Source organism: Aulonocara sp. 'chitande type north' Nkhata Bay, linkage group LG8 (assembly GCF_057382095.1).
Source record: "Aulonocara sp. 'chitande type north' Nkhata Bay isolate Kocher_YH1m ecotype deep benthic linkage group LG8, A_spYH_male_GT1.1, whole genome shotgun sequence".
In the NCBI taxonomy this organism is placed as follows: domain Eukaryota; kingdom Metazoa; phylum Chordata; class Actinopteri; order Cichliformes; family Cichlidae; genus Aulonocara; species Aulonocara sp. 'chitande type north' Nkhata Bay.
The window spans coordinates 14,423,147-14,436,241 of record NC_141351.1 but is presented as its reverse complement, the minus strand read 5'-3'; the positions used below and the strand labels follow the sequence as shown (position 1 = coordinate 14,436,241).

At 38.6% G+C, this 13,095-nt stretch overlaps 1 protein-coding gene across 1 annotated transcript in view; it reads left to right on the top strand.

Moving 5' to 3' along the window:
- The first annotated feature begins 7,593 nt into the window (after window positions 1–7,593).
- Window positions 7,594–13,095, top strand: part of LOC147323402 (zinc finger protein 385B-like) — an 88,313-nt gene continuing 82,811 nt past the window's right edge. The window contains exon 1 of the mRNA XM_086303732.1: window positions 7,594–7,718. Coding sequence (XP_086159858.1) covers window positions 7,676–7,718 — 43 coding nt within the window. The 5' untranslated portion in view covers window positions 7,594–7,675. The remainder of the gene's footprint in view (window positions 7,719–13,095) is intronic.

Below are 13,095 nucleotides of genomic sequence, written 5' to 3'. Positions count from 1 at the left end.
TTTGGGTTACCTGCTCAATCAAGTGAACAATAGCAGTCTACCAATTCAGCTGTACCATACCAACTTTCTTCATGAAGCACTTTAAAAACAGTTACAGGAGATTAACAAAAAGTGCTGTACACAAAAATCAACAAATACACTGAAAACAATGGTAAGTAAAAGCACCAATAAAAACAACTACAATGCAATAAACGCAAGTCAGAACAATATCTCATGCTGGGTCAAAGGCCAAATCAGTATAATTGAGTTTTAAAATGACTTTTTTAAATGGAAAATGTAGGGGACTGTCTAGCATGCAAAGGTAACTCAGACAGTATTGCAGGGGTAAAGCAGCTCAGAGGTAAGGTGGGGTAAGATCATTTCAGGATTTAAAAACAACAAGTGAAGCCAGAATAGGTGTATAATTATAATAAAATGCATCCTTTATCAGGTAAATATTTTGAGGGCACTGGCTAGCAGGTGACTTTGTTGGTTTGTAGCTAATTATCTATTATTAAAATATATTTTAATAATTCCTGCATTTTTTCTGCTGTCACCTTTTCAGTTTTTCTAATTATCTTCTAAATATCCTTCTGTCAGCACAGAAATTGTGACGATGGCATCTTTGTTGTCCTCTCACACAACGTTAAACTACAGCTATGTAAAGAATTGTATTGTAAAGTGTCTTTTTTGTTCCCTGACCTGCTATTGTGGTTTTGATGCCAGTGAGAACCTTACATAAAATATACTTTCAAGCTCGTGTGCACACACACACACACACACGCAGTCGTGCACTCGCCTCAGCATTTCTGCCAAAAGCAGGCGTCTGCTCTGTTCACAGTAAATGATTTCTCATTTGTTGAGCTGTCAGTCAAGATGTGTCTGTCAAAAAAGAAACTAATTTCATGCTCGGCCTCTGTGAATCATAATGGCCTGAGAGCCGGGCTGAAATTGACTGTGTTTATAGGAGGAGATTCACAGAATAAAGGAAATGTGCCCTGAAAATAAATTCCCCCCCCCCCCCCCCCCTCGTATCTGTTATGTTTGCACAACAAATGAAAACAGGTAATGTGTCCAAAAAGGTGTGGTTGTCATAACAACATTTTTTGGTAGGTTTCCCCCCCCCCCCTTTTTTTTTAAATAATAAAAAAAAAACAGTGCCCCAAATCTATAGCAGAGCCCAGCTTAAAAAATACAGAAAACATTCACTCTGATGGATCCCCTCTATCTCCGTGGACAGAGAGAAATGTCATTAAATACCAAGGGCACGGGGATGTGGTATCTGGACTGCCTTCTGTGGTGAGGTTTGAGATTTTAGGCGATAGCGATAGTGCGTGTGATGTGCTACAATAATTGTTTCTTATCTAAAATGGAGCATCTAGCTGTGTTGCCACTGGAAAGGATGCTAGTGAGGAGATGACTTAGGAAAGCACAGAAAATGCCCTATAATAGGGTGATTTTTAAATGATCTTTGTGTTGCATTATTTAACATGCTGAACATTCACATTTTCTCAGTAACACCCATGTATTTTTAGATTACTGCTTTCAAAGTATAAATACAACAATTTCAGTTGGGCATTTGATTCCTTATCAGCTAGGAGCTGTGTCTCCCCAGTGGTTCCCAACCAAAAAGTAAAGTGTAAATGTAAAGTGCCTTATTTCTTTGTATGTCTAAAACAATCAAGATATACAGTGGTATTTTGTGAGTTCAGGCTGGTGGTTTAGATTGATTTTGTTCCATTTGGATAGAAGCAGGTTAGCTGTTTCACCCTGGTTGTAGTCATTATGCTAAGCTTTGCTAATGGCATGCTGGCTGTAGCTTCAGCCAAGGGACGACCTCCAGGGCTGAAAAATGAAGCCAGTGTGGGAGTGAAAAATCTGAAACTTCCTCTAATGGCCACTTCTCTGCTGGAGTAAGTCCTCATAGAGTCCAGTGTTAAAATGCCCAGCATTACAATGTAAAAAATAAGAATAAAATAAAAACAATTCTGGACAGTGTGGAATTTTTATATTACTCAAGCATTCAAATGGGCTTTAAGAGACCTAAATTTATAGTGGTTAGTTCAGGGCGTTTACATGGCACATGGGTAAAATTTTATAATCTAAAACAGCATAAAGCAGGAGTGGGCAATTAACTACCTAAATAAATAAATAAACTGTAAAAATAAATGTACATGCTTTTGAAAATGCATCTCAAACTTCAATGCTAGTATATCTTTGGTGGCTAGCGTGTTGAGCCGCCATTGTGGTTACAAAAAAGGGGGGAAAGAGTCAGTTGGAGTGAACGGAGATGAGGGGACTCTTCCGTTCAATGGTTCTGGCTATGACAAGCAAGAATTAACTTTCCTTTTAAGTTAACGGTAAATTATGACTTGCTAACCGTCGTGGTGGGCCTGATCTCTGATAACAATGAGACGGCCTACCTGAAGGAGATTAGGAATCTGGAGAACTGGTGCCAGAGGAACAACCTCCTTCTAAACGTTAGTAAGACAAAGGAGCTGATAGTGGACTTCAGCACTAAGCAGGAGAGGAACTACCAGACCCCGTCATCAACGAGTGCCCAGTGGAGAGAGTGGACAGCTTCAAATACCTCAGAGTTCACATCACGCAGGACCTGTCATGGTCCTGTCACATCAACACCGTGGTGAAAAAGGCCCGTCAGCGTCTCTACCACCTCAGACGCTTGAGAGACTTCCAACTGCCCTCCAAGGTGCTCAGGAACTTTTATTCGTGCACCATAGAGAACATCCTGACGGGAAACATCTTAACCTGGTTTGGGAACAGCACCATGCAGGACAGACGAGCTCTACAGAGGGTTGTGCGGTCAGCTCCGAGCTCCCTGACCTGCACTCAATCTACAGCAGGCGGTGCTGGACCAAAGCCAGGAAGATCGTGAAGGACCTCAGCCATCCCAACAACAGACTGTTCTCTCTGTTGAGGTCAGGAAAGCGATTCCGCTCCCTGAAGACCAACACAGAGAGACTGAGGAGGAGCTTCTTCCCGCAGGCAATACGGTCTCTCAATCACACCACCACACAGTACTGACCCACACATATAGTTCTTACACACACACTGGACATTCTGGACATTGTTTTCACTTCATCACTTAAATCACTTTAAGCATATTTGCACTGCACAAGACATAATGTCGATTGCACAACACTGGTCACTATATTCTTCATTTCCAGTTAATACTTGTACAGCTGCTGTTATTGTGTATATATTTATTTATTTATATTTCTTCATACATTCTTATATAGTTCTATACTGTGTATTGTGTATTTTGTTGTACAGTTATTTTATTTTCAACTTTAATTTATATATTTTATCTTATTCTTTCCCAGTTAAATTTACCCTTCATTCTAATTTGTGTTGTACAGTTATTTCATTTTTAACCTTAATTTATATTTCATTCCTTCTTAGTTAAATTTACCCTTTTTAATTTTTCATATTTATTTCCTATCTTATTCATAGCCTTTTCCTTTTTTGTTTTCTTTAGGTCACGAGCAGTTGTCCAAGCATTTCACTGCATATCGTACTGTGTATGACTGTGTACGTGACAAATAAAATTTGAATTTGATTTGAATTTGAACCAAGCTACTCCGTAATAGCATTAGCTAACAGCTAATCGATTTTACCTTTTTCTTCAAATATGGTCTTAAATAGGCTACTAAAAAAAAATAATAATAATCTTGAAATCAATGGATGACATCACTTATCTAAATTGGATATATATGGTTAAATAGCCTTAATAGTAATTATTTCCTTTTAATAGATCATCCTCACAATTCTCCAGGGATCAGGAGGACAAAGGAAGACGGTATAAAAACATATTGATGCACATATTCTTGGTTCACATTTCTATACCGAGACCTTCAAATCTTCACAACATTGTCTGTGGTGTTTCCATTAACCATGAAATCAACATACTAACTTTTGTATTACTCCAGCAGTGAATATCTTGTCTTCTCTTTTGCACTCCTTCAGTAAATCATCACCATCAAGACTCAAGTGGACTTCAAGGCAGTGTGTACAAGAAAAAACGGTCACAAGTCGCAGCCACATGCAGTCATCGGGTGGGTAAGATTTGCTCCTCTTACCCAGAATGCACCCTGATCTAATTTTTGATTGGACTCTTTTCTAAAAGGATTTCACCATCTTTCATTCTCAGTTTAAATGCTCCAATCTCTCCCTGAAAATGTTTATGTATGATGTGGGAGAGGAGTGAAGCCATGCCTATTAAATTAGCACTGGGACATACATGTCTTTAATGCCTAGATAGGAGGTTTTCAAAGTAAAAGAAGAAAATACAGTAAGTCAAAGTCAAAGAAATGCTTATAATCAAGTGAACTAAATTAATTTCTTCTGATATACTTTTTTTTTTAAAAGTAAATATATACTGCATGTGAAGTAGCTTTACACTGAAGCCAAGTTTGAAATGACCAGCTTAAGCCTAAATCTCCAAAATAAATAAATAAATAAATAAATAAAAAGATTAAGATAAGATTTTAAATGAATAGAGCAAAAACCACAAGGGGGAATTGTACATAATAATTCTAAGTTTGGATAATATTGGCTACCCTCCAGCTCAAAGTAAACTCAATACCCACTCTCCTTCCTTTTGTGGGTCATAGTTTTACACACACACCCCAGCACACATTCAAATAGGCCATTAATCTATTTGAAAGCGTGATGGATCCTTTCATACTTTTGTAAGATATCAGCAGTGACGATCTCATAAAAAGTCATTTAAGAAGACTCATGTCTTTTTCATTTGTCTCACATTTGTCACATAGTTTACATTTATAGCTGGCTTCAGGCCAACAGCTGACATGAATTCATGTTTGAATTCATATTTTCAGTAAGTCACATGCAAAGACAAAAAAAAAAAAATCACTTACATGGTTGGAAAAATGATCAAAACGCTACTTGCTGCAGCTGCAGCATTGGATTAATAACTAGACCTGCTGAGTGTCAAATTGAGTCAGAGGGTGGATATTGTTGTCACGCTCAAATACTCCTCACCGCTGAGGGTTACACTGTGAACTGCAGCCTTTATGTGACTCGAGCCTTCACAATGATGCCATTCTTTTCAATCGCATTTTCCCTCCCATCTTTTTTAAACCAACTACTCACGTCTGTCAATTCCAATATTTCAATGAGACTTTAAAGTCAAAAGTCAAAGTCGAGTTTTTCTTTTTAAACGCATTGCCATGGTGACCAGGTTCAGCCAAAACATGTGGCTGCGACTTGTGGCCGGTTTTTCTCTGTGATTCTGGACGCAGCAGAATAAAAATGTCCTTTAATGAAAGCACTCAAGATAATGATGGAGCTGAGCACTGGCATTAACTTTGATGCTGGGAGCATGTTGATTGGGCTTGAGCTTCATGGAAATCGAGGACCTGAATATAACTTTCTTGTAATCCAACAGGCTGTGTATTGTTTTCCTTTGTATTTGCACGCAGATATGAAGACACGAGAAGCATGATATCTTACACCCTTGTTTCTGCGTCTATGTGCATCAAGCACATGTGCTTCTTTATTTTTAGAGCGGCTGACTTGCGCTGGGGTCAAGCAGGGTGTCAAAGGACTTCAGTGAGAAGGACATACCTCGAACTCCAAGTATGTTTCCAGGATGCATCCATCACCCTCCAGCTGACAGCTGATCCGAACGCACACAGCGAGGACGGCCACAGCGCACGAAGGCATGTGCCTGTGTCACTATATGCTCAAATTCATCTGCAGGGATCTGCTTTTGAACAAAGCCCAACTATGTTAATGAAAGGGTCTACAGGGGGAAAGATTGGGGGATGATGCCTGATGATAGGCCCTGCTGCACACAGAGGTAGTGATGATTTGACATGTCAGAGGGTTACAAGATTTTCCTTTGACCTCTCAAACATTTAATCTTATTATAAGTGGCCATTATGTGGAAGCAGGTTTTTTAATAGAAGTGTTTATGGAAATACATTATCGTTGTTTCAAGGCTGTAAAAACACCAGTAGGTGTCTCAGTGTTGCAAAATATGACTTTTCTCTTTTAATTTCATCATACCGAAGCTGCCTTTAGGTAAAATGCACAACATTGAATTGATTTGTCTTTTATGTATGTTGTGCCAAATCACAAAAGCAGTCTTTATGGTAGTTTCTACTGGCATTGGCTTTATACTGTAAGGTAAGAAAACCCCAACAATCAGGAGACCCCATATAAGCAAGCACTTAGCAACTGTGGGAAGGAAAAACTCAATTTTACAGGAAGAAACCCCAGAAGAACCACACTCAGGGAGGTGCAGCCATCTGTTACAACTGGTTGGAGAGTAAGACATACTCATTCATTGCAGCCTTGAACTTTGACCTTCTTTTCTGCTCTACATATAGATGACACAGGCTTGAGGGTTAGCATGATCTCCAAAGTATGCTTGGTTGCATGTTACAAATTTCAATGCAATACAATAGGATATGGTCATGTTTTAACATGCTGCTTTTGAGTGCAGTATATTCGGATATGGTAAATCGTTTTGTGTATTGAAAGTCCATCTTTATTTTAAATGTCCTCAATGATGATATAAGATCTTTTATGAGTGCACTTCTGTATGACAGTCACACCGGCCTCTGTGAAAATAAAACAAATTAACTTGTAAAAGCAATTTGCAATGCAGAAAATACCACACTAATGAGACATTTCATTAGTTTTATTGTCTGCTGTTATTTCCACTTTTATAGAGCAAAGTCTCTGTCACGATTTAAAAGTTACATTTTTGACTACACACTATGATGTAGGCCACATGTATAAGACTATTGTATTTACATTTTATATATAAAGAAGGTGCTTATTCATGTAAATACAATTAATGAACATAACCAACTATTTCTACTACTCTGATATGATTCATAAATCCAACTAAAAGCTCAGGATATGCCCCCTATAAGCTCTTCTCTCTCAGTACACCATTAATCACAACCACTGGACAGGTTACCAGACTTCTGTTAAATAATAAAACAATGCAAATACAGCTGTTGGCCCCAAGTTTTGTTATGTAACTGTATACTGCTATAATGTAAGGGTTGTCTAATTGTCCTATGAAGACACATTAAACATCAAGTGTATAGTGTATTACTATGGTGTACCTTCTCTTATGGTTGTCTGATGTAAGCGTTACAGTTGTGCACATGTATTTGCTGATGTTTATGTTTACATTTGATTTATTCTTGACTTTGTATCTTGTAGGACAACTTGAGGAAAGTTTTTGTTGTGGTTGTGTAAAAAGATGGCTATACTGAGTTTGTTTGAATAAGGCCCTATTAAATAAAATCTGTTATCAGCCAATCAGTTAAGCTAATCAGTCACAGAGTAGAATAAGTAGAAATGTCTGGGGGAAAAAACGCTCTACACTTTCATTGAAATTCTTTGGGTTGCTTCATAAAGTAATAAGAGTAGCCCGCTCTTATTAACATTTTACATTTCAAACAGTCCCGTGCCACTGCTGCTCCAACCCTGTTTTCACGTCGACTGATTTCATTTGGCCCTTTTTTCTTTTCCCTCACATCCTCGCGCGCAGTGATTCGGTATCTCTGTCGCGCAGGCGGCGGTGCCACAGCGCGCGCGCATTACCCTCGTGGTTTTATCTTTTCTGGACTCGGTCGCGGGACTGAAACGCCTGCTGCTGAGCTCGCGCTGTAATCTGTGACAGCTGGAAATGGACAGTAGCGACGCAGGAGCTGTGCAACCGTCTTACACAGGTAGGAATGTTGTTTAAATGTTGTATTCCGAGGCTGTTTGTGTGTGAACGTCGCTTTGGACACCTGCGGACTGCGCTTTCATGTCGACTAAATGTTTCTACAGTGTCTTTCTTTTGCGTTTGATAGAAATGCATTTGCTATTTTTTCTATTTAAAATTATAGTAAGTAAGTAAGTAAGTAAGTAAGTAAGTAAGTAAGTAAGTAGTAGTTAAAACATTCTATATCAATTTAAAAAACATGGATATTTTATTTCTTTTCCTGGTGGATAAGGGTTCCAGTTTTGTGTTTGGTTTGTCGGTGTGTATGGAAAAAGTGCTAGTATTTGACAAAAAAATCATGTTCTAACTTTTAAAATCTGAGTGTTTTGGAGGCACAAATATCACATGTATTAATTGTCGTTGGTTATAGTAGTTGCCTTAGTCATATTTAAGAAGAAATAATATCCTGACACATACCTGGTGGTGTTGATGGAGGTCAGAGGCATACCTGGGTTTGTGAATGAAGTTATTTAAACCCTGGAGCTCAGGGATTTTTTTAGGCATTTCGAGTGTCTCAGTGCACATCGCTGAATCCCTGTGTGTGTGTTTCATACCGTAGTTGTGTGTGTGCAGACCCTTAAGGATGTCGGCCACTATTCTGTGGAATAATTTTAACATTAAATGAAGATGTATATGAAAGAAAAAAGAGTCAACCCCATATGCGTCTTTTCTTCCTATGCCCTATGGCTATCCTATATTTGGAGCTAACCCAAATATGCTTTCTCTTTTCAAACTTTTTTCTTTTAGTACTAGCAGGTGTAGTGCAGGTGGTCCTGGCTCAATCATCTTTGAATAAGACTGAACCCCAAATCTAAAATCTCCATCTGTTAGTATATGTGGAGGGGCCAAAAACGCAAATCACTGTGGATGAAAGGTTCTGGAAAATACATGTGTTGTATTGTTTTCCCAAGATGAAAATTGAATTCGCTGATTACTGGCTGTTTTCTCAATCAGTGGACTCATTTTTTCTTGTGTGAAATACAAAAAAAACTAGTTTTCAAAATGCCATTAGCTGTTTTTTGTTTTTCATCCAAAGCATTATCACAAGTGGCGAATATTCATCTGCAGCTGACACCAAAACAGATGATTTTTATTTATTTTTTTATTTATTTATTTTTGAGTACTCCCTGTTAAATTTAGGGTCTAATCAAACGATAAACTTGCTGGCTCTATACTGACACGTGTGTGTGCTCATCGTGTCATTTACTGTGTTGAAACCTCAGCTGTGCTGCTTGAGGTTCACTTCAGTCTTCCTATAGATGTGAGCGTCTCACTCCATCATTACCGTGAGTGCGGCCCTGGCATACTCAGCTGCTGCTCAATTCAAGCAGAGTAGACACACTTAAACACCCAGCACTGGCCACATCATCACGTTCTGCATCCTCTTTCAGTGACCTTGCGCGCCTCCGTCCCCCTCTGCGTCAGCTTCAAACATAAATGGCTCCAAATGACGCTGCATCCCTGCCAAGCTCTGGCGAGGAGATGCTCTTTCCAACTGCATGGAAGCCAGTCATTTTCGCTGTGAACAAAAGGTCCTTGATTCATCAAATCCCACACCTTCTACTGCCCGCTCCCCTGAGTGATGCTGTAATTTTCACTAGCACTCCTCCGGTGTGAGGCTGGTAGAGTTTCTTTTTTTAAAACTTTTTTTTAACACCAAGTGCGATTCTGTTGGGTTCTTAGGTGTGTATACAGCTGGGCCAGACTCGCTCTCTCCAGTCTCAGCATGAAAGCAGTCATTTAGCTAAATTTGTATGTAGGTTAGTTCATCCAGAGACAAACTCAGTGCACATTATGTTAAATATACATGTGGGAAATGGACTGGCAGCAGTTTCTAATGACAAGCAGTACTTACAGTACAGAAAGGCAAAAGGGTAATTGTTATTCGATTTCTTTTAGAAAAGAAGAAAGTCTGAAATTATCATAAGGGTAATTTCAGTAATGAGGAGCAAAGGTAATGAGAAGTTTGGTAAGTTAGCAGCTTTTAAGACAATTCAACATATTATGGTGCAAGGCCTCCCAATGCAAAAGCCATTTGTGGAAGAGGGGAAAAGTGTTTTGCACAATAAATGTGGTAAGCTTGGAGAGAAGAGCTGCTCTTTAATTCACCTTTTGTTTGTCTTATATGATGGTAAACTCAATAATTTGGAGTTTTGGATCTTAATTGCTTAATTGAAATAATAATAAAAAGCTATTAATAAATAATTGAACTCATTATAAGCTAATTTTAACAAAACAACATGTGCAACTAGGGACAAATGCTGCTCTATGAATTTAATAGATGGGGTAAAGATTTTTTAGATTCCCACAGAATCTTCATTTCTTTGGTCTCTACCTGCACTGGCACCTCATCACTAGTGCATGTTTCCCCCTCGCTTCTTCAGGTTCAGATTAGCACCCCGTCTGTATATTCAAACCCAAGAGCATCTACCGAGACACCACATCTCTCACCATCCTGCACGGTGGAGAAAGGTCACATTCACAGATTGCTACCATTCCAAACATTGGTGATGAAGTTGAGTGACCAGCTTATCTCCCTACCCCCTTCTTTAACTTTTTCTCCTACCTCGGAGCTTTCTCTTCTGTACTTTGGCATTTGGCCGGCGCCATCTGTCTCAGTAAAAACCATCAGCTGTGAAATTGAGAATAATCATGTGGAACGAGATTGGGATGGGAGCAGCTTGAGCTCCAGCCCTTAGCTGTCAATGGACTCATGGCTCCTGCTGATAAAGTCCAACAAAGATTGAACACTCATCCACAAATCATTCTTTGTTGATATGTTGGCAATATTGCTTTTCTTTTTTCTTCCCGTTGGTGTGACAGAAGATTTTTTTAATGCAGGGAGACGCCACTCTCGGGCCTTTAGAGTCAGGGTGGTAAAATGAACAGTGTTTTTCCCTGTGCTGTAAACAGAGATTGATGAGATATCCCATTGGTACTCCTGAATACTATACAGCTGCCATGGGGTGTGGCTTTCCTAATGTGTTTTATGACTAATGGCTTTGACAGCCAACTGACAGGCAGAGCTCGCTGCCTTTATTTGAAGAGCCTCTGGAGCCTGAGAGTTAAAATGCAAATAAAGTAGGAGAAGACACTAGCATCAACATGAAACAGTTCCTCGTACACTCTAATGAAATGCATTAAAGCATATAAAAATGACTGGTGAGTAGCTACAACAGAGGTACTGTCAGAATACGGTGATGTGTAATTCCACAGTCTGGACTGAGAAACATCAGTCATCACAGAATATTTATAGTATAAAGTACATAAAAGAGCTTTTCAGAGAAAAAAAAAGTTAGGAGTATTGTGTTGATATTATTAACATGTCACCAAACTCCTTGTAAGGATAATGCGGTAAGAATATAACTCATAAAACCTTTTTGTTTTAATTAAATTATTTCAGTGCTTCTGACAATTTTTCCCCAATGAAACTAAATAATTAGGGCGTCAGGTCTATTTAAGAAACAAACATGGTTTCTTATTTTGACAATAAACATTAAGATAAAAAAAAAATCCAAAATAATAACAAACAGACAAAGGTTAAATTGTCAATGCGAGAATTTTAATTTCAAAACATTTCAGCCATAGACAGTATAAATATGGATGACATCATTCACTGATTGTGGAGTGAGCATTCTGAAGCCTCAGCGTTAGCATGTTGACTATTTCAAGTTGTCAGCTATTGCTAACTAGTGTAGCTGGCAGGCTGCGGTCATAACTGACTGCATGGGTGCAATGCAGGGAGGTGTTGTGTGAAGCTGTGTGTCAACTGGAGGACAAGAAGACAGGACTGTTGGTATCAATACTACTGTAAGTCAATACCTAATGAGATAGTATTTTTTTTATTGCTACCAATTATTACCAATTGCTATCACAGTAACAAGTTTTTTAGCCTACTCTGTACATTGTCCAAATCTTGTAAAATATTTAAATAAACAAACAGAACCTTATTATTAGTCTAATTAAATAAGTAATTAATAAAAAGTAGGATACAATGTCACCATTACATTATGCTTTTGTTCAGAAGAGGTGCAAATAATGATTGGTTTTGTTAATAATCTTTTCAGATTTTCTCAGTAACGCTTAGAAAATAAAAAAAATTTGAAAAACTATTAATAATAACGAAATTAAACAACTGTTTTTTTAAGCAGTTTTTTCTGTGAACTACATCTTAAGGATGTTTATAATTAAAGGGAGTATACATCAAATTGAAAGGTGAGTATTGTAGTAACATCATATAGTTTTTGCTGCTTTTGTTTGGAATTGCTTAAGAAAATTTAAACGGGGAGTACTAATGTGGAGAAAAGCGCTGTATGCAGTCCACATTGCCAAAGCCACAACACTATAGTCTATCAGCTGTGTGGCAGCCATTTTCTGCCCTGGATTTCATTGTTGCAGCGGCTGCTTGTGGTGTTAACACACATTCTCCCTGCAGATGTCCAATAGCAGCATGAAAAAAGACTGCAAATGTTTAAACAAAACACTTCTGTCTTCATTCGGTGTGACTAATCGCATAGAAAAAAAAACCCTCTGTGAAGCATCGGTAATAATTTGAAATGGACTGTCGCTGAAATGACTAACCACAGTTATCGTCAAAACGAAGCTTCCACTAGCAAATTGCAGGTGCAGTCTACACCTTATCACAATAGACTCACAATAGATTGCTCTTCCCAACCCCCAACCCCCCTCCCATCCGAGCCTGCTTTTCCTCAGACCCTCCGAAATGGATTTCTGCTTAAATCTCCCATCAAAGACGTAATGGCTCTTTGGCTGTGTCATTACAAATCAGATGACAGTCTCCTTCACAGACTGGCAGCTTAAACCTGCCTCTGGACTGATAACAGTGATCTTTATTTGGCTGCTCAGAGGTGAAGACAGGGCAGAGCCACGTCCCCGATTGTCGAGCGAACCCCATAACAAATTTCTATCTGGGTGAAAATGCAGTCCTTCAGAGCTTGTACAAAATGTCAAAACACCCACAAATGATCGATAGAAGGCACATTATGACAACAAGGTGGTCAATACTCTTGTGATAAACTGAAAGCTGAAAAAAGATAAACCCTGTGCTTACGATGAAGTCAAATGGTTGGTTGGTTACATCTTAAATTGTTTGCAGCTCATATAGAGCATTACCACATATATACTATGGTATGCATTTTCTTGCATGTGGCTGGATCATCTGCTTCCCTGGTGTTTAAAAAAAATTGAATCGCTGTCAGAAACATTCACTGAAAAACAAGGTGCAAACTTTCCTCTTTTTCACATGGAGCAGGCTAGTTTTTAACAAAAATGCTTCCTGTCATCATGTCATGTAATCACATGGCAAGGTGTACACAGAA